At 40.7% G+C, this 21,384-nt stretch overlaps 1 protein-coding gene across 6 annotated transcripts in view; it reads left to right on the plus strand.

Moving 5' to 3' along the window:
* Nucleotides 1–21,384, plus strand: part of GAD2 (glutamate decarboxylase 2) — a 55,172-nt gene that overhangs the window by 27,078 nt on the left and 6,710 nt on the right. For 4 of the 6 annotated variants that reach the window (XM_074946106.1, XM_074946107.1, XM_074946109.1 and 1 more), the window contains 8 exons: nt 1,186–1,265; nt 5,793–5,847; nt 7,625–7,741; nt 9,230–9,294; nt 14,576–14,654; nt 17,255–17,404; nt 19,942–20,049; nt 20,958–21,047. In XM_074946106.1, coding sequence (XP_074802207.1) covers nt 1,186–1,265; nt 5,793–5,847; nt 7,625–7,741; nt 9,230–9,294; nt 14,576–14,654; nt 17,255–17,404; nt 19,942–20,049; nt 20,958–21,047 — 744 coding nt within the window. The remainder of the gene's footprint in view (nt 1–1,185; nt 1,266–5,792; nt 5,848–7,624; nt 7,742–9,229; nt 9,295–14,575; nt 14,655–17,254; nt 17,405–19,941; nt 20,050–20,957; nt 21,048–21,384) is intronic. The other 2 variants (XM_074946108.1, XM_074946110.1) reach the window with 1 other exon arrangement.

A 21,384-nucleotide genomic window follows, 5' to 3' on the forward strand; every position in this document is an offset into this window, starting at 1 on the left:
TCTGTCCCTGGACACACGCAATCCTGTGAGGGTCGGGGGGGGGGGTGGGGGATGGACTGCACGCTCTAGTGTCTTTTCCTTCTCTAACATCTGTGACTTCATGATGAAGTCTAGTGTATCTTGTTTCTATGCTTTGCCCTACACTAATGCTGCTGTACACTATACAAATATGTTCCTTCTGCTTGATTAGTCAGTGTTAGGGACTTATGATTACATGATGTTATATAGGCACATAACTGCCATCAATATTCAAGTGTTAATGTTACACCAAGTGGCAAACAGATTCATAACTAATTCGTCTAATCATGAATTCAGTGGAGGATTTCCCCTAGGAAAGTTGTATTTACTCTTTTTTGAGAAGTTTAATGATCTGTAGTTAAAACTGTAAGACTTCAGACAGATTCATTAATCAGTTTTAGGTTAATCAAAACCAGTTTCTCAGCTGTACAGTTTGATATAATGATTATATTAAATGTGATTGAATTCCTTAAACTGTAATCCCAAATTACAAACAAGCATTTATTCAGGAGTCAAGTGCTGACTCATGAGGGAAATTAGATTGAACTATTTTCCTAACATATAACTTCCACTTTTATCCTACGCAGTGAGAATAACATTCCTGATTTTGATCTTACACTTCTGTAACTCAATTTACTCTAGTGCAGTTACAACTAATTTACACTGTCATGAAATCAGAATCAGGCACCATATATTTGCCTATCCTCGGTTATAGGTCTTTCTTTGGGCTTATGATATTATCTGGCCAGTGGTCACATAACAGAAGCACTTTACTTGGGATGCCACATATTAAATGAACTGACCTTCCATTTAGCCAAGGGACTAAATACAGTAAGTCAAATTCAGTGAGGAATGCACAGAGGCAACTCTCATTGAAGTCAGTGCAAGTTGTGAGCTGGCATCCAGGGCAGAATTTGGCTCTGAAATCAGCTACAGTATTGTTAATATTTTGAGTAAAATCAGTTTAGAATTATTAATTTTGCTCCAAATGCTGAGGGAGTACTGATGTGAAATTTACAGAGATGAGTTTCTGAAAAACTACATGAATAAAAGGATTGCTCCTATGGTTAGTTTTTCAAGGACACTCCAAGAGTGCAGGGTTTTCTTTGCATTGAATTAGATAAAAATAATTAGAAATAATACAAAACAACAAATATGCTTTTTCAGAGTCACTTTTCTGTGAAGAAGGGAGCTGCAGCCTTGGGAATTGGCACAGATAGTGTGATTCTGATTAGATGTGACGAAAGGTAAGTACAGATTCCATATATACCTCCTTACAATGCCACACTAAGAGAGGGGACAAGCAACGGCTGAATACAGAGAAAGCATGTACGGCCAGATCATCAGCTCGTTTAAATCAGCATAGCGTTAACTTCAGTAGATTTAAACTGATTTATACCGAGGAACTGGCAGTAGTATAAGTGGACTACCATCAATCAAATCAATCATCAATCATGACTGGAGCCAGCCATGTGTCTGTCTTGCTCTCGGAAGTAATACCTCAGGGGGGCAGGTCTTAGGGTGACAGGTGGGCAGGGCCTAGCAGGTCAGGGGGCAGGGCCAATGTTTGATTATGGTAGGCCCCTTATACTTCTACTGGCCCTTTGATCACAGCTTCTACAACAACTGATAGCTAGAGCTGATTGAAAACTAGAATTTTCATTCCACAGGAAACATTTTAATATTTGTTTTTTATGGAACGGAAAGTCCCCTAAAATTCTGATTCAGAAATAGAGAAATAATTTGGTTTGCTTAAAATTAAATATTTCTATATCCTCAAACAGAAATATTTTATTTCAGTTTGTCCAATTGAGCTGAAATGTCTTATTTCAACTCAGTTCAACATGGAACTACCGTATATCCATCAGTAACTCACAGGAGTTATAATTCGGTGGCTCTCGTGCCCCCATTTTCATTTATGAGTTAGGTTTCCTGGCTGGACCACATTTCTCATAAAGCACCATGGCAGTAAAGCCATAGGAGACAACTGTGGTGTATCATGGGAGCTGTAACCCTGCCAGGGCGCCCAGCCCAAGGAGGAGAATGAGGACATAAGGCTCTCAAACTTCAGTTCCTATAAGACAATACACCACCTTAGGTGGACCCAGAATAATATCAAATGGGCCCATACACAACATTTTGATTCAGCTGAACAAACCAAATTTCCTGACAGACAACTAAAATTCTGGCAAAAATCAAAATTTTATCACGGAAATTTCTGTTCTTGTGGAACTTGCATTTTCTGGTTGTGGAAAAAAAAACTTTGATGGAAAATTTCTCACCAGTCCTACAGAGAGTTTCTCAATAAAAATTGCCTTTCATTAGGAGCTACTGAATATGATTGTTATAATCTACTGAATAGTTACGGCTCCAGATTAAATGGAAGGCCTGACTAAATCAAAATGTTCTGATCTTCTCATCAAAAGAAAACCATTTAAGCAATTTAGAATAGTAATCGCAGACTACTGATTCATAATCTCATCTCCCTAGTCTCAAAGTTGAGAACTCTTTGCAGAAGAATTAAAGACTGTGTGAACACTGAGCAAAAAACACCTGATGCACCAGCACTTCATAATGACACCTTTGCTTTTTCTAGACACTATAGACCAGATTCAAGTAACTGGGTTCAGAATCTGTCCCATCTTGTATAAATTCTATGCAGATTCAATGTAATTATTTATTTTTCTTTAGTGAGACCAATACTTTAAACTGGTCTTCCTAAAGAAAATGGCAGAGTTACTGGATGTTTCTCATCCATTCCCGGAAGATACCAAAGGAACATAGCAGGCCACCAGGCCTTCTCCCAAAATACACGAGGCAGGAGTTTCGGGATGATCTTGTGCCTCTTATGAAGGAAGGGTTTGGATTGTATGGGCTGCAGGTCCATCTGAGCTTTTGGATGCTTATCTAGCCTACGCTCACCAGATCCCATCCTGAACAACACCCAGTCGAATTTGCCTGTATTCTTGTTGTATTGGAGCTGGTTGACCCTGTTTTTTAATCTATAAGATCATGCAGGCAGGCAGCCCACCCAAAAGAAGCAAAAATGCATTTTTGCTAATGCTGGGGGCTGGTCTTCCACATGCTCCTACTGCCCATTTGTGTGGATTGGTAATGGGAGCATCTGGTTTACTCCATGCTCTTATATGTAGGTTGGCAATGCTAGAGATTGTCTTGCTGGGCTCCTGCTGTATTTTGCCTCGGGAGGGGGGACTTTTTTGCACGCTCCACTATATATTTTGGCTGTATCGGGGGATGATTTACTGCCTGTTCCTATGTGAATTTTGACAATGCTTGCAGATGATTTTATTGTACAGTCCTGTGTGTGTTTGGGTCTCCTGGGGGCTAGCTAATCACTAGCTTATATGAATTTTGACAGTACTGAGGTCTCCGTAACTGTGTACCTCACCGTGTATTTTGGCAATGCTGAAGGCTGGTAAACAGCTGCTATTATACTTTATTCAGAGCAGAAATTCCAAGTCTGGAATTCTTTTTATTTTATTCCCCTTATGGTCCTAATAGCAGTTTTAAGAGGAAGAGGAAAATATTATTTTTGTCTGACACCATAACAAATAAGCAGGGGAATTTTGGAATGGGTAGAACAGCGGTTCTCAAACTGTGGGTTGGGACCCCAAAGTGGGTCGCGACCCCATTTTAATGGGGTCGCCAGGGATGTCTTAGACTTGCTGGGCCAGGGGCCGAAGCCAAAGCTCAAGGGCTTCATCCTTGGGCAATAGGGCTGAGATTACAGGCCCTCTGTCTGGGGCTGAAGCCCTTGGGCTTCAGCTTTGCCTTCCTCCCCTGGGGCAGTGGGGCTTTGGCTTTGCCCCTCACCCCCTCCCGCCCCATCTGGGCTGGCAGGGATCAGGCAGGCTCAGGCTTTGGTCCTGCCTCCAGGGGTCATGTCATAATTTTTGTTGTCAGAAGCAGGTCGTGGTTCAATGAAGTTTGAGAACCCCTGGGGTACAATATTATGTACTGGCCTGGTATCCCAAAACAAAACTAGGGTCAAGTTCAGCTTTTTTCATTTGCAAAGCAAAATATCATGATCTTTTGCCAAAGCAAAGCTGCCCAAGCCCATCTCTACCAAAAGCCTCTTTCTGGGTCAAACTCTTAACTTTGTTGGGTGTTCTGCATAATTAAGTGATCAAAAAAGTGATAAAAAATACCAAACTTTTTTTGCTGAAAATTAAGACATTTTCATATTTTTCAGAGTAGCAGCCGTGTTAGTCTGTATTCGCAAAAAGAAAAGGAGTACTAGTGGCACCTTAGAGACTAACCAATTTATTTGAGCCCTTTTCTTTTTGTTTCATTTTTTTATTCCCCTGAATGTTTCTGATGTAAATGAAACCAAAACCCAGCAAAGTGTTGGTTTTCTAACATTATTTTTGGTAAAATATTCTGGGTTTTGGTTAGAAACCAAGAGTTAATTTTTATTTTTAGACAAAAAACAGAAACATTTCATTACATTTTTTTCCATGAAAATATTTATTTTTGACAAATCCATTTCTTTCAATGAAATTGTTTTTACCACCTCTACTAAAGACTGAAAAGGTCCTTGAAGTGGGCCTCATCTTATAAGTGCCCAGTGATTAATCAAAGTTAATGAAGATTAACTTTGATTAAGATACCAAAAATTTTTAAAAGGACTAGCATAATGCTGACGATTTTATGGATTCTTTCTCTCCATGGATAGTCTGACCCTCAGCTAAAACAACCAAAACCCCAGATCTCAATATGTAAACATGAATAATGTTTTCATCATGAGCCTAATGAATTTAAAAGACTTTCCAAATTGGCCTGAGAGGTTTATACCACTGAGCCTGAATCTCAGGTGAATGGCTCATACTAAATCTACTGCAAATACCATGTACACTAAATTTGAAGGATTTGAAGATGTACTTTCTTTTAGCCCAGACCAGCTGCTTCTTTTCATGCCCTTCTCAAAGCTAGTAGGAAGGTACCCAGATCAATCTATGGAGCAGTCGCTCTGAGGCAAATTCATCCCTAGTGTTGCTCCACTGGAGTTACATCAAGGATGTTACATCAAGTTACATGGAGGATGAATTTGGCCTGCTTTGTTTTGTTCTGCATTGCAAATAAAAGTTTGTGTTCTCCTGTGGGTGTGGAGAAGTAATGGAAAGGGACCCAGCTGCTCTGAGCAGGCAGAAAGAAGACTTCCCTCTCCCTCCCCAACAGTTTAATTTTGGAGCAATCAGCTGATCTCATGGCTTGGGGCCATGCAGTTGATTCGAGGATTCTCTGTGCAAGTGCATAGCCCCTTGGATATGATCCTCAAAGCCCTTGGGAGGTGGAGTCGCAGACTCAATCGCTTGGGCAGGGGGCCCGGTTGGGTTGCCACACAGCAACCAATGGCAGCCACAGAGTTGGGAATCCCCTGCAGGACATCCAGGATCTTCTCAATGGGGCTACAGAGGCACACTGGAACCTGAAGCTCCATGAGGCAGGATTTGCCTTTTAATATAGCATTAAGTGGGGCTTCAGCATGGTCCTGAACACGGGGCTTTCTGCATGAAGGTGACTTTTCCCCACTACTGTTACCACACTCGTGCCAGCTGACTAACTAAAGTGAATTTCAGCGTTGTGCTGAAGGCCAGGTCAGGGACTAGGCACCATTTAAGTGCCTACTTTGAGAGCTTAAATGGTGCAGAGGCGTCAATTTCTTCCCTATCTGGGATTATTTAAGTGGAAAACTGATAGAAAGGGGCTGATTTCAAAACTGGAACCTTAATATGACATTATCCTTTCTGCAGAGGGAAAATGATCCCATCAGACCTTGAAAGAAGAATTATTGAAGCCAAACAAAAAGTAAGTCTATTACCAGATGCCCTCAGAAATGGTGCAGGGTTTCCCACTTCCATGCATAGGAAACAAGTGGCATTTTGGTCAATTTGATTGGTGTGTTTTAAGAGGAGATTTGAGCTAATCTGTGTTATGTTCCCTTGCAGAACAGCATGGAATTATACCATGATTATCTGAAACACAACAATATAATGAGGAAGGTTAGAGATGCTGAATAAAAGATGTGTTTAAAGATGTTTCATGGTCTTTGCAAGGCATTTGTCTTCCTTCTATGCTATATAGTGTAATCTGCTCCTGATTTAGACCTCCTCAGTCTGCAATACAATCAGTAGCTGAATGTTAGCTCTACATGAAAAGATGTTTTGGGATTGAAGGTTTTTTTTAATAAACTGAAAATAATCTTATCGAAGTCACAAAATCAAGAAGAGTTCATTCAAAGAACTAAATATATTCTCCAAGGTACAGTTTATATGTGTGCCCTTTTAAAAGGCCCTTTTAAAAGCTTAAATATGATATTATAATATATATCTTATTTTAATGTGGTGGCTATGGCAACAGTTGCTGTACAATAATAATTTAAAAACACAGAGTTCATAATTCACAAGAAAAACTGGTCTTTGTAAAACTTGCTTTGCCTAAAATAAACCATGGGATTAGGGTGACCAGATGTCCCGATTTTATAGGGACAGTCCTGATTTTTGAGTCTTTTTCTTACATAGGCTCCAATTACCCCCTACCCCCGTCCCAATTTTTCACACTTGCTGTCTGGTCACCCTACATGGGGTAGGGGAAACTAAACCAAAAAACAAAACATTCATCCAAAAACCTACTAAGCATATATCCTATTTTGCAGGGGGGAAGTTCACGCCTTTTAAGAAATATCAGTTACTCATTACATGTTAAGAAACCTGTATTTTTAAAGTAATTTTTTCATATATGTATTTTAGACCCCAATCTTGCAAAGTCTTAGGCACTTGCTTAACTTTACACATTTTGAGTCGTTCCAATGGTTTCAGAGGAACTGCTCATGTGCTAAAAGTAGAGAGTAAGCATAAACCTTTGCAGGATTAGGACCTTACAGCATAGACACTTGGGGTAGAGAATGTGCCTTCCTACATGTTGCACAGAATCTAGCATGTGCTGAATGCAACATTAATATAAAGCATAATATAGGCTACTTCAAATTTACCCAAAAGATTTCTTGTTCAACGATGCATAAAGATGGTTTTGTTTGTCCTACATGTCATAACAGAGTTTCCATGTTTTACTTCAAACACACCGATAGATGTGGAAATGTTCATTCTGAAGCTTTTACAGCTAAAGTATCTTTACATAAATGGCACAGTGTTGGCCTTGGAAATTTGCTGCCACCTAAAGGCAGAAACTGTAATATCAAGTTTCAGAGTGGTAGTCGTGTTAGTCTGTACCAGCAAAAAAACCGAGGAGTACTTGTGGCACCTTAGAGACTAAAAAATTTATTTGGGCATCAAGAACATCTAAAATGAGAAAAGCAAAAAAAAAAAAAAAAAAGTGCAAAAGTATCATGAGGTAGCTCTTGATTTCCAAATGACACCTTCCTTTGCCTGGCCACACAAAGCAGGTTTGTCACCTGGGAGACACTTGTGTATTCATTCAGGATTAACACAGTGGCTGCTGCAATTAAAGTTTTCCTTACACTATGGCCTGACTATTGGAAGAAAATAGAGCTACTGCAGATTCAGGGGGGTTCTCTGTTTGACATATAATATTCTCTTGCTGATGAATATTTCTCTTCTTTTTGTAGGGATTTGTTCCTTTCCTAGTTAGTGCCACTGCAGGAACTACAGTGTATGGTGCATTTGATCCACTCCTAGCTATTGCAGACATCTGCAAGAAATACAAAATCTGGATGCACGTGGATGTAAGTATTGTATTGCTCTAGGGACTGGATTATAAAGTGTGCCAACATGAATTCATCCATCCATATACAGTGTCATTTTCCACAGATGATATAATACTAGGTCCTCTAATGAAAGCTGATGAGCTAGGGCCTAATTCTCCCCTCCTTTGATCTGGGCACCTGGAACTCCTGGTGAGGTCGCTGAGAGCTGTGGGTGCTCTGCACCTTTGAAAATCAGGCCACTTTTAGCTGTCTAAACATGCATTTAAATGACTCACTTTAGGAATCCTAGTTTGAAAATCCTGGCCTCAGCCTCTGTATCTCTAGACATCATAATTAGGAGAAAATAACATACCTCACACAGACCCATCTTCTTTGGCAGATGTAAAATAAATCAAGCTGGTTGAAAAATCTTTGTCATTTTTTTCTGTCCAAAAATTTCATAGGGTTGTAGCCAAAATGTTTCACAGAAACGCACTGGTATCCATGAAAATATTGTCTGGAGGCTTTCTCAAATCCAAAATGGAATTTGGGGGAGGGGTATGGAAAGAAATTGAGAAACCTCCCCCCAGGATAGCCCGCTGGTTAGTGTACTCACCCAGGATGGGAGAGACATGGCTGCAAGTCCCTACTCTGTCTATTTCAGCTATTCTGGGGTGGGGAGCCTCTTGCGGGTTCTTTGCAAAAAATGTCTAAAGATCTCATTTTTGTTTTGCTTTGGAATGAATAAAAATCTTGAAATTTTTCATGAAACAGAATTGTTGTTTTCCAGCCAGCCCTAAAAATAAACAAGCAAGGAAAAGGCAGTTAGTTGTTTCTAAACTTGCAGTCAGTTAATGCTGTAACTGCCCCAGACTACTAAAACTCTGAGGTCCCTAAGGCATCTGCTAGACTATCTTGCCAAATTGCTTTGCTAACATTAGCTTACTTATTGAGGCCCTCACTGTGCCTCATTCTCCTGCCCATGCTGGAAGATGATCTCTCCGATCCAAGAGCTCTGCAGGAAAAAAGAGGGTGGGGGGGAGGAGGTTGGAGGAAACATTAGTGGTTTGAACTCAGATGCAAAACCCATCTCTCCAGCTGGGCTGCCATCCCACTCTATCAACACCACTGTCACAAAAAGGGAAAAGGCCAACTTACCCTTCTGGGTGTCTCTAGTCACCTCTTGTCTCCCCAGCACAGATTGGGGCTGGCCTAGCATACTGCTGTCATATATGGCCATGCTGAAGGAGGAATTAGGTGGGCTGGACAGTGATAAAGGTTGACACATAGGCCTTGGCCTATGCAACTCCAGTCACAGCCTCCTGAAAGAAACCACAGGAGAGAGAGATGAAAACCATTAGTATAGTTTATTATCCGGGCCCTAAACTGTAGCTCCATCTGAGGTGTTTAGAGATATATGGGTTCAGAAAGCAAAGGATAAGACATAAAATTGATCGAACACATTGATGCAAACACCAGAAAAATACAAAACTATCTGTTTTTAAGATTATGTATCTTGTCTTTCAGGCAGCATGGGGTGGCGGGCTGCTGATGTCTAGGAAACATAAATGGAAACTAAATGGTGTTGAAAGGTATGATTTATTAACGAGTTAAATGCTCCAGTACACTTGTGATTACCACAGAAATGTCTATAAATAAAAATCAACCAGTCCTGTTCATTATTATAATTTAATGTCCAATATATAGCATGAAGCAATCTTTTAAGCTGTCCTCTCTCAACTGAAATAACATTGCCAAGTTCCTTTATTCAATAAGATGTGTGATTAAAAACTTGTGATGTGACTTTGTTTTCTTGTTCAGATAATGTATAGCTCCTATTTGTGATTCACCCCTTTGAAACTGATTCTGACCTCCAGAATGGTCATTGTGAGATTCTCTGTATGAACCTGTCCAAAAAGAACCAGCAACTGCATTTCCAAAAGAACTGAACCTTGGAGACCTTGCAATGGGGTTACCAGATTGTCTGAGATCATTTATAAATCCTCAAATCCCTATGAAATATCAGCATGTCACAATGCCATGACAATATAACTCTATGTTTTTATGCAATGTCCTAGTACGCTGGATTGTATTGCAATGGGTTCTAGTTAGAATTTTATCATCAGAAGAGTTGTAATGCCTACTCTTGCTAGGAATATTTAATTTACGCATCCAAATTCATAGCTTCTTCTATTCTCCACATTTCTGTAGTTGCAAAACTCAGCTCATATGTGCAACAGCTCAGATTTCTGCACTGTTTGAATATGCCTCATGGAAGTAAATCCTTGTGCTGCATCTTGAAAATGCTGATGTTTAAGTATACAAGGTTTTGAATTCCACCCTTGAGGAATGCATCTATAATACACAGAGAAATGATGAACCAGTTCAGTAGCAATAAAGAATAAGCTTGAATGAACTTCTGAGCAAGTACTTTGTCTAGAAACTTTTTTAAAGCCTCTGTTGGTTAAGACTAGGATATTATTCCCATCCTACTTCTTTCCAACTTCTAGCAAAACCACAACTCCCTGCCAGTTAAATTGCACTACTCCCAACTTCCTTCTTCTCTGTCTTCATGCCTTTGGTTTCACTCAATTCCCATGATCCTCTTACTGGCTCCACGATATTTTCCTTCCATTCTTCTCCTGCAGACTCTCTATTCATGTCTCTCTATGAGGGCCCAATCCCCTTCTCTCAGATACACGAGCATATAACACTTCTAAAAATTGTTTTTATCTTGAATTCAGAAAGCAGCCAGTGACGTCCTCTCCAACTGATCACTTAAAAGCCTTTAGAACTCAAAAAGGACTTTAAAAAGCTAGACATGTTTTTGTTAAAGAAAACTGTCTTATCACTGAATACATGCACACTATGCATAAGCAGGATATACTTCAAAACATCCAGGATGTTGAAATAGCTGCTCCTGCTGCTTATCAGGATATAGCATTAACAAAGAACCTGAATCACAAAAAATGGATCCAGGCTAGGAGCCAAATCTGAACTTCTTCCAAATTCAGACGTGTTTGCATTAGAAATTCTGGTTCAATCTCTGATAAAGAGATGCCTAAATCATGAATTCAGACCTGCAACTCAATTGGAACTTCCCCAACATTCAAGGGGTTTAGATCTAGTGTTCTGATAAGGGTCATCTCCTGGCATGGGGCAGTGAATTACATGCGAATCTTCCCATTTCCTCTTCCTCCTTCACATGGTGAATGATGGGGGAGGCGAGCAGGGGTAACTACCCAGATTTCAACAGGGCATGTACATTTTGTGCACACGTGGATGCTAATATTGGTGCTTAGTTACATTCAATGGGAAAAATTCCAGTCTGAGTACCAACGTGTGGGATTTAGCTATCCTACTAAGGTGTTCACATTTGGATGTTACAAAGTGAGTGTGAGCACCTGCATCCATTTCAGCCTCCAATTTCTAATAATCACGACACATCAAATAAAGCCAATTCTTGCTCAAGCAAAACTCCAGGATGGTCCGTTAGGAAATTTCCAAAAGAAAATAATGTGTCTCATTTTTGACTATGTAACATTCTTCTTTAAGTGTGACTGTAAGCTGTCATTTTATTTAAGCATATGTCAATAGTTGACATCAGCACCCTTTGTGACAAAGCAAATGTAATTAGATAAAATACTTTGTGCACAACTGTGATGAATTTTAGAAAAAAGGATGACCTGAAGGTCAATGCAATGATTTAGGCAGAAAATTGATATTTGGGCATTGTTGCTGGTAAACAACCCTGTTACTATAAAAAACCCAAGCCACCTCCATTATCTACAGGCATCTTAAAGAACGTGTTTAGGGTTCTCTGTAAAGACAGATAAAAGTTAGTGGCTGTAACAAAAGAAGAGATTAATAGGCTTGAATGCGAGTTTAGAATCATTAACTCCAGTACCCTAAACAGGTGAGTGGCTCTGAGTTGATTAAAAGCAGCCAAATGCTCAAAGAGCTGGGCCAAGTAGCCAGATGGTGCCTGTGAAAGAGTATTCCCTACAGCCTTTGCTTTAGGGGTTGCATAATTCCATTTAAATAGCAGGAAAGGCAGCACAGAAGTATTCCACTGGCTACAGCATTTTGCAACTGCACATAGTTGCATTGATCACAATGGTCTCTTCTGGCCTTGGAATCTATTTTTTGGGGGAGTGGGGAATCTGAGAGAAAATGACAACACTCACGTACTAATATGCAGGGCACCTTTCCTCCAGTGGGATCCCAAAGCACTTCACAAACCTTAATACCGACTGGTTTCCAAACAGAGAAAGAAAACTACCTCCCAGGCCAGATTCTCAAAACACTCACCTCCATTGTTGCGGGTACAGTTTTGGTACTCTAGATATTTTCACCCCCCAATTTACTGACTTATTCATATCTATACAGTTAAACAGCCCCCTCCCACAGCAAGAAAGAGCACAATCCTATGCAGGAGGCATCTTCAACAGACCTCCAAAGTATAAATCCTGCAGTCAGTAAATAACAAGTCAAGCATAACACAAAAATAAAACAATGAACAACTGTTCGCCTCTCCACCCGTCCCACAACCTCAATACTTCAGTGTTCACCCACCCGCTTTGTGCTCCCTCTACACCTATGCAAACAGATGGGTTTTGCAGCCTGCCCTTCAGTCAGCAGATTCAGTCTCTTTTGTACCTGGCAGAGCAGGAGGACTTCCAGTCAAAGGCCAATGACAGAGAGTGCCCTGCCAGCAACTCCCTTTCCTTTAAACCCTGGGGGATCCAGATTCAGATTTGCAGATGCAATCCAGGATGTACAGATCAAAGTGACCTGAATAGTGGTCACAGCTAACTGTGGGTGCAAAAATGTACCTGCAGTTAGTTATCTTTGTCTTCAAAAACTGACACCTGTTTAAGGCTGAGCTGAATAAGAGCCAAATTCTGGTCCAGACTGTGGCGCATATAAAGCTCCTGCAGAGTGGAATAAGAGGAGCGCAAGGCATCCTCTTCCTGTCCTAGGCCACACACACACACACGCCCCATACACACACACACTCTCTCTCTCTCTCTCTCTGGCAAAACTAGGAAGCAGATTATAGCACAATACAAAGAACTGTACAGCAAGGAGTGAACATAGATCTAAACTCATTTAGCCCATTTGGCAGACAGATTATTATGCATACCCTTAACAAATGTATGTACATTATGACTCAGGCAATCAGCCAGAGAGCAATCTTGGACCCCAGGCTAGTCGTTCATTCTAGTGTTTACTAGGCTTGTATCCACCTTTGGAGCTGTGTTTCTAGCCTCCTGTTGACCCAATTCTCAAACTTGCCCAGTTCTGAAGATAGGAGGCACAAATCAACCCTTATGTATGTTAAACAGGTATTTGGTTTTATTTACCCATTTTTGAAACTTGGGATCCCTATACTTTCTTCTTCGTCTTCGCTATAGTCTAAAAAGTACTTTTCCAAATGTTCTCATGTGTATAACAAGATGTGATCTTTTGGATACAGTATCTTGGGTTGCTTTAATTTAAAACCTTCTGCAAGCCATGCCAGGCCACTACTTGCTGTGCTTTAGAAAAGGGCTTCTTTTTAAAAAATCTCTGAAGACTTGTTAGCCTTTCAAAAAAAAGAAAATCTTACCTTTAAGTAATTTATATAAAAAAAAAACCCACAAAACCCCAAATAAAGGGAAATAAACTCCCCAAAACATTTTTGAATCCGCAGTACCAGCTCCTATCACCCTTTCCAAGCCATTTTCAGTGACGTGATTAGTTAGCAGCATAGTTTTTGCTGTGCCAATGAATCTCTCTTCCTATGCCACAGCATCTTGAGGAGCATATTATATCAATCCAACAGGCATAGGACCTGGTGGGTTTTTTTCCTGCTTGAGTCAATGCATGCCAATAAGTATTTTAGCATGCTCTCTGACTAACTTTCTAAGGCAGCTTCTGGCATCTTGGTAACTAAGATAAGTGGCAGAGAGCATGAAAGAGCATTTTGAGATAATACCATATTCACTACCATGATCATTTTGGGCCAGATCCTCAAATTGTGCAAATTGTCATAGCTCACTTGAAGCCAATAGAGAAGTGAGAACTTACACCAGCTGAGGATCTGACCATTCCGGTAAAATTTTCAGATTTTCAAAGATGTGTAAAGATGCAGATCAGCCCCCAATGGAATTTTCAGACGTGCATCAGCAAGTTGATGGGATCAATGGGAGTTAATGGGAATCAGTGGGAATTAGACACCAAACCTGTTTAGGCGCTTTTGAAAATCCCACTAAGCACCTATCTGCATCTTAGCTGCCTAAACACCTTTGCAGACTGGTCCTAAATCATGTATGTGTTTTTGACACATTCACTCTTTGCCTTTAAAGTGTGGATGGATCACAAAAATTCTGGTGCTCACAAAATCTAATGTATAGCACCACGGCTCTGTGTTAACTCTCCAGAGCCATAGTCCAGAACCTTTTAGGGCTAACTCTACAAAAACCCTTCCTTTGATGAGTAGTCTGCCTGAGTAAATTTACATCAGCGCCCCACAGTGTAATTAAAGATTCTGCAATTGGGTCCTGCAGAGCAAGTGCTAGGCATACGCAGACTAAAAAACTGGTTAGGGCCCCGAGCAGCTCAAGAAGGCCCCCTATTCACTTTTTATTATGTGTTGTATGTGGGGAGGGCCACAAAATATTCCTGATTAGGGCCCCCCAATGGGCTAGCACTGCCTCTGGGGTCCTGTATGAACATTAATAATCACTCTTCTGAAAACCGCTGTGCGTATTTTCAACCTTGCATCTTTGAGGCCCATATGAGCCTTATTAGTTTTGTTTATTATTGAATGTTTTAATGATTTCAGACCTGTGGTATAACGTCTCAGTTTAATGTTGTTTGTTGTTGTAGGGCCAATTCTGTGACTTGGAACCCCCACAAGATGATGGGTGTCCCATTGCAGTGTTCTGCCCTTCTCGTTAGGGAAGAGGTATGTCTTCATCCATTTGCACCTCTAGTCATTTCTGCCATTTCCCTCTGGAATGTGCTGGATGCCTTCTTTATAACTGTGTCATAGCTAATGTATGTTAATGTGATGAAGATTACAAATGAAACTGAGACGCAAACCTCTAGGCACTTGTTCAGTCTACAAACACAGAAAGGATTTAAAAACGGCTGTCCAGGAGAAATGAATGACTATATATCTTTAGGTTTCAGAGTAGCAGCCGTGTTAGTCTGTATTCACAAAAAGAAAAGGAGTACTAGTGGCACCTTAGAGACTAACAAATTTATTTGAGCGTAAGCTTTCGTGAGCTACAGCTCACTTCATCGGATGCATTCAGTGGAAAATAAAGTGGGGAGATTTATATACATAGAAAACATGAAACAATGGGTGTTACCATACACACTGTAACGAGAGTGATCACTTAAGGTGAGCTATTACCAGCAGTAGAGCTGGGGGCGGGAGGGACCTTTTGTAGAGATAATCAAGGTGGGCCATTTCCAGCAGTTGACAAGAACGTCTGAGGAACAGTGGAGGGTCGGGGAGGGGGGAATAAATATGGGGAAATAGTTTTACTTTTGTGTAATGACCCATCCACTCCCAGTCTTTATTCAAGCCTAAGTTAATTGTATCCAGTTTACAAATTAATTCCAATTCAGCAGTCTCTTGTTGGAGTCTGTTTTTGAAGTTTTTTTGTTGAAGAATTGCAACTTTTAGGTCTGTAATCGAGTGACCAAAGAGATTGAAGTGTTCCCCAACTGGTTTTTGAATGTTATAATTCTTGACATCTGATTTGTGTCCATTTATTCTTTTATGCAGAGACTGTCCAGTCTGACCAATGTACATGGCAGAGGGGCATTGCTGGCACATGATGGCATATATCACATTGGTAGATGTGCAGGTTAATGAGCCTCTGATAGTGTGGCTGATGTTATTAGGCCCTGTGATGGTGTCCCCTGAATAGATATGTGGACACAGTTGGCAACGGGCTTTGTTGCAAGGATAGGTTCCTGGGTTAGTGGTTCTGGTGTGTGGTGTGTGGTTGCTGATGAGTATGTGCTTCAGGTTGGGGGGCTGTCTGTAAGCAAGGACTGGCCTGTCTCCCAAGATCTGTGAGAGCGATGGGTCGTCCTTCAGGATAGGTTGTAGATCCTTGATGATGCGTTGGAGAGGTTTTAGTTGGGGGCTGAAGGTGACGGCTAGTGGCGTTCTGTGATTTTCTTTGCTGGGCCTGTCCTGTAGTAGGTGACTTTTGGGTATCTTTAGAGAGTTTTGGCGACTTTGTATGTGAAATACACTGAACTAAGTTGTGCACTTAGTTGAAGCCATGCACCACTGCAGCTTTCAATGCTGTGTCCATGTGTGACTGAAGACAGAATCTGCCCCACTTACACATATCAGTTGGCCTAGCAATACAGTGCACAGTGTCCATGAGTTATTGCCCTTTCAGATGTTTGTGGTCATGCAATTGGCTAGACATTACAACCCAACACTGATATATAAGCCCACTTTGTGCAGCATGGAATGAGAAAAGGAAGCCCAAGTTCACATGTGATAAAATCTACACCTTTTATTTAGTATTGGGACAGCTACAACTGGAAGAATTATCCTTCAGGCTTGTAATCTTCACATAGCAGCCAGTTATTGGGACAGCTGCTATACAACCACCACTTATTAGACCAGCTATTGAAAAGCTGGTTACTGCTCTGCTAACAGGTGCACAGCAGATTGTACACAATGTGCACTTAAACAGAAAGAGAGGAGCTAGGTTTTATTTGCCCTGTGGTTCAATTCTGTGAGACAAGCCCTGGCCTCATTGAAGCCAACACCAGAGTGAAAACAGGTGTCTGACAAAAAGCATAAAGCCAATTGTTTTTCTCTCCTTTTTCCCTCTCATTTTTATGAGTTTCATATATAGGTAAATCTTGACGACAAAGACCCCACGTGGACTGCAAAATACAGTTTGGGGAAAGAGGCCTATGGCGTGCACAAAACATACATGCAGACTTCAACAGAGCCAGGATTTGGCACTCTCTATATGTAATGCATACAAATAAAAAGGAAAACTGAGATAAAAATTATTAGCTCCATGCTTTTTAGCTCAGAGAGAGCCTACTGGGAGTCCGCAGCCAAATTCTGTGCACATTGCAAGACTGCCTCCCAAAACTACATTTTGCAGGCTAGAAGGGAGTCAAAATATGACGACTTACCTTCAGAAACAGCACTAGCAGTGTGCTTAAAGGCATATTCACCCCCATCTGCCCAAAGCCTTTCTTACTATTTAAGACCCCCGTAAGCACCTGGTTTGTAGCGTAGGTGGCGTGGAGGCCCTTGCATGTGCCTTCAGCATTGGAATGAACTGCACCCTGAAAGAATAAAAATGGGGAATAGTAGTTTAGAAACAAAACCAATTCAGCAAAGAGTATCATGACATTATTTAGAAGAGCCACAGAGCTGCTGGGTCAGCTTGCTTTATCCAGAGGAATGCTTTGAAAAGTCATTTGGAAAGGTTACATAATAGAAACAAAGCAAAGCAGTAAAACCATGCAAATGCCAATTTTCCTTAACTGTGTCTCTGTTTCTTTAAGGGCTTGATGCAGAGCTGCAATCAAATGCATGCTTCCTACCTCTTTCAACAAGATAAACACTATGACCTGTCATATGACACTGGAGACAAGGCGTTGCAATGCGGGCGTCATGTTGATGTCTTCAAGCTATGGCTGATGTGGAGAGCAAAGGTAAGCAAGTATATGATGTATTTGTTTGCATAAAAATAGTGAATAGCTCTGCTTTATATAATCACAGTTTTAGAAAATGTCTAACCTTACCTTTTCACATGAGATGGAAGAAAGAACAAGGATGGAAATTAAATAATAATAATAATAATACATTTCCGCTTTCTTTACCTTTAACTGATTTAGCTACAAAGCATCACACATGACTTTGAAATTCAGACTCCATGTCACTGTGCACCGATTGCTGCATCTAACTGACAATCTGACAGCATAAATATTATGTTTAAGTGTAAGTGTAATCAGTCCAGAAAGTTTTTGGAAACACAAAGATTTTTTATTTTAATGAAATTCTAAAACTAAATGTGACAAATTAGTGACTAACACACCTGGTTCCATTATATACTGTGATTATACCACAGTTATATTATTATTATGGGTAAACTAATTAAAATCTGAAAGTACTGGCTCTTTTTGACTCATGCATCTTTTTTGTATAATATTGCTAAATAAATACTTTTGTGTATAAATTCAAATGATTATGCCCAACTATTTCAGGCTTGTTCATTGCATTTGACTGCATCGTTTCTATAAAAAAAAAAGACTTAAAGACCCTTAGATGCTTTATTCAAATTCTGAAAACACATTCTGGGACAGCTCTTTGCGACTGTCACCAGGAGTCTGCAAAATTGGATGTAAGCCATCTTTGTGTCTCCCTGATCCTCAGGCCACTACGCACTTGCCCGGTCACAAGGAGAAACTTCAAGAAGCCTCAAGGCTGTTTTCAAGTTGTCCCAGTTGAAATAGCCTCCCAGGAGCTGCTGTAATAGCGGGGGCCTTCGGAGTGCAAGGGAACTTTGGCCACACCCCTTTTTCTTTGGCACTATGCTGGCTCTGCACCACTGTAGGATGGTTCTACCCAAAAGACCACTTAAACTGGCTTTAGGTCTGCTTTGCAGTGCCAGAGCAGCACAAATAGGATTTAGCAGGGCTGAGTGGACTTTTGTTTATAAACATTTTTTCTTAAAGGCCAGATCATTTCCATATTTCTTTGACTATTTTTTCTCCCCATTTCCTACCTCTATTTAACTTGGAATATTTACATTAACATAGGATCAATGTTTCTTAAACAGTTTGTCTGTTCCTGCAGCTTGTTCTCCTGACGTGAAGCCATAATAATGCTTTATTAGTGGCACCCCAGCTGGTGGCTGCAGAAATAATTATAATGGCACAAACGGACTTGAGCTGGAAAGGAAGCAGCAGGAGAAACTGAAGCTCTTAAAAACAAGGATTCCAATTTCATACTAATGTCCTTTATCAAGTAGCAATGAGGAGAGAAAAAAATGGCCATGCGGAAGAGACAGAGCTGTTTCTAATTAGAATGCTTGTTTTTCACCAGGCATCAAGCTGCTCTTTAAAAGCTCGTTTTATCATTTAATTTTCTACAGGATTTTTATGTTAGGAATAGGTGCCAGATTGCCTCCCCTGCAGGCTAAAATCCTCTCTCCATAGACCAGGGCAAACTTCCCCGCTTACTCACAATGTGACTCAACCCTGACCAAGAAGGAACACCTGTAGAGTTCATGCACCACAGCTTTCCAATCCATGGCCTCACTGCAGAGGCTGCCAACAAGTGTTCCCATCAGTGATACATATCTTCCATGGCCCATTAGGAACTGGACTTGTTACCCGGGATTCTTTCAACCCAAAGCTCTTGGCAACTTTTACTCTCTGCAAGGTGGTGTCAGGAAATAAATCAGGGGAGACCGATAGATGGCTGGCACAAACAGGACAACACAAGAGTGCTTTCACTTAAAGCTAAACTTTACTTAGTCTCAAGCACTTACATACGTCCACAACAGGTTAGTAAAACACCCCAACCCTCGATAATTACCAAAGCTGAGTGTGGCTCTCGAGTGGCACAGCGGCAACAGGTTAGGAACACAAGATGCATCCCCCTACCTCAAACTTTTCCCCCTTATTTATACATTAGTAATACAATGACATCACTTAAAGAAAATTTGTTAAGGAAGCAGTTTCAAAGGTCAAACAAGAGGTTTCCTTTTGGTCATCAATTAACCAGGTGTGGTTTTTTCAGAGTTTGCACGCCTTGAGGCCCCTAAAATGCATGTATCAGCAATTTCAACACATTTCTTATCAGGAAGGATGCAGGGTCAAGCTGCCCTTTCTGTGGCACCCAAAACTCCCTCCCCTCCTGCCTTGGTTAAGCTAAGGCTGCTGCATGACCACTTTACGGCCTGCTGACATGGCTGCTTTTAGCAATAAGCAATAATGGTTTCAGGCACTTTACTGGTTTGCCAAAATCTCCCTGTACTTATCACCAACCTATTTCATACAGGTCAGATGGTTACAGCTAGAGCTGGGTGAACTATTCATAGCAAACAGGAAAGTGTACAGCATCTCCAAGATAGACTTTAGAAAAGTAAACTGCATCTTTGCTTTAGCAAGTGCCACGTATTCCTGAAACAATAGCAATTCAGAATACAGAGAGATACAAAATATTGTGTTCTTTTTTTATGAAGGGAACTACAGGATTTGAAGCACAAATTGACAAGTGCTTGGAACTTGCAGAATATCTATATAATAAAATAAAGAACAGAGAAGGCTATGAAATGGTGTTTGATGGAAAGGTATGTATTCTGACTTACTGTAGCTTTAAAATTTGGTACATTTAGTCAGGAGTTGTGTTGCTACTGATAGGACAATCTGATTTTGGAGGACCCAAAAACATGCTCCTTACAAAGGAAACTGCTAATGATTCCCATCATTGTGGATCAACTGAAATGAGGCAGCAGTGTGGAGTATTGTAGCTTGCATCACCTAGATGAAAGTCAACAGCTGACTTTTACTGGTGATTCAGATGAAAACAGGCTCCGCATGGCATGTTAGTGCACTGTAGATTCACACCCCACTTGGCATGCCCTAAGTCTCTGTGTAGACAAGTCATGAAAACAGGCCACACCCTACTTTTCACCTGTCTTCTTCTGGCTCCTAAATGTGCAAATTAAACTAGTTTAGACTCCGCTATTCTCTCACATTAGTAAGTTAGCTTATGGAATGTAAGGAAGTATAACTGAGCACCAGGGAATTTCAAGGAGTAGAAGAGAATCTAATTTATTCCATCTCATACTCACCTCTGACTCGAGCCTACATGTCCAGAGTTATACAGTCACACAACAAAATCGAAGTATCCAGGATACTCTATTAAGTAGGTCATCTACTATAGACACCTGCTTCTGAAGACGCATTAACTCCATACTCTTGAAAGGACAGCCCCTATAGAATCCAGATGTCTCTCTGTAGGGGACAAATGCATAGGCACAGTGGGGGATGTGTATCTGGATCCGTCTTCCTGGGATAAATTGCCTAAAATTATCCCTAATAATGATGCTAATGACTCTCTGTGGTGTACAGTAATGAAAGCCAATGATTGCTGTCATAACATGATGTATGAGAGGAGGGAAAGGCATGGAATTAATTGCAATTGAGATATTATGAACATTTTTTGCTGTGTAAGCCATTATTATTCTGTGTTTAGCCTCAGCACACAAATGTCTGCTTCTGGTACGTACCTCCCAGTTTGCGCAGCATGGAGGACAACGAAGAAAGAATGAACCGCCTTCTAAAGGTAAATAAGATATGTTGGTTCATTGTATGCAAGGCATGCCCATGTCATCAACATAAAGGCCACTGAAAATATTTCAAAATATTAGAGATGGGCTTGTACAAGAATTTTGGATAACAACCCTTCAGTCCCCAACTTTGGGGAAGTTCAAACCAAATTTGGATCCTATCTTTGGGTATCAGGTTCATCTCTAACATAATGATTTTCCCACATTGTGGTCTGCAGAGGCCTGGCAGGTCACATGATGCTAGCTGCTCCTCCTTGCTTCTAGCTTCCAAAGAGACTGGAGGCCTGTAAAAAGATCTAGAAATAAGGAAGATAAGCCAGCCGAGCTGTCTCC

Source organism: Natator depressus, chromosome 2, assembly GCF_965152275.1.
Source record: "Natator depressus isolate rNatDep1 chromosome 2, rNatDep2.hap1, whole genome shotgun sequence".
Lineage (NCBI taxonomy): Eukaryota > Metazoa > Chordata > Testudines > Cheloniidae > Natator > Natator depressus.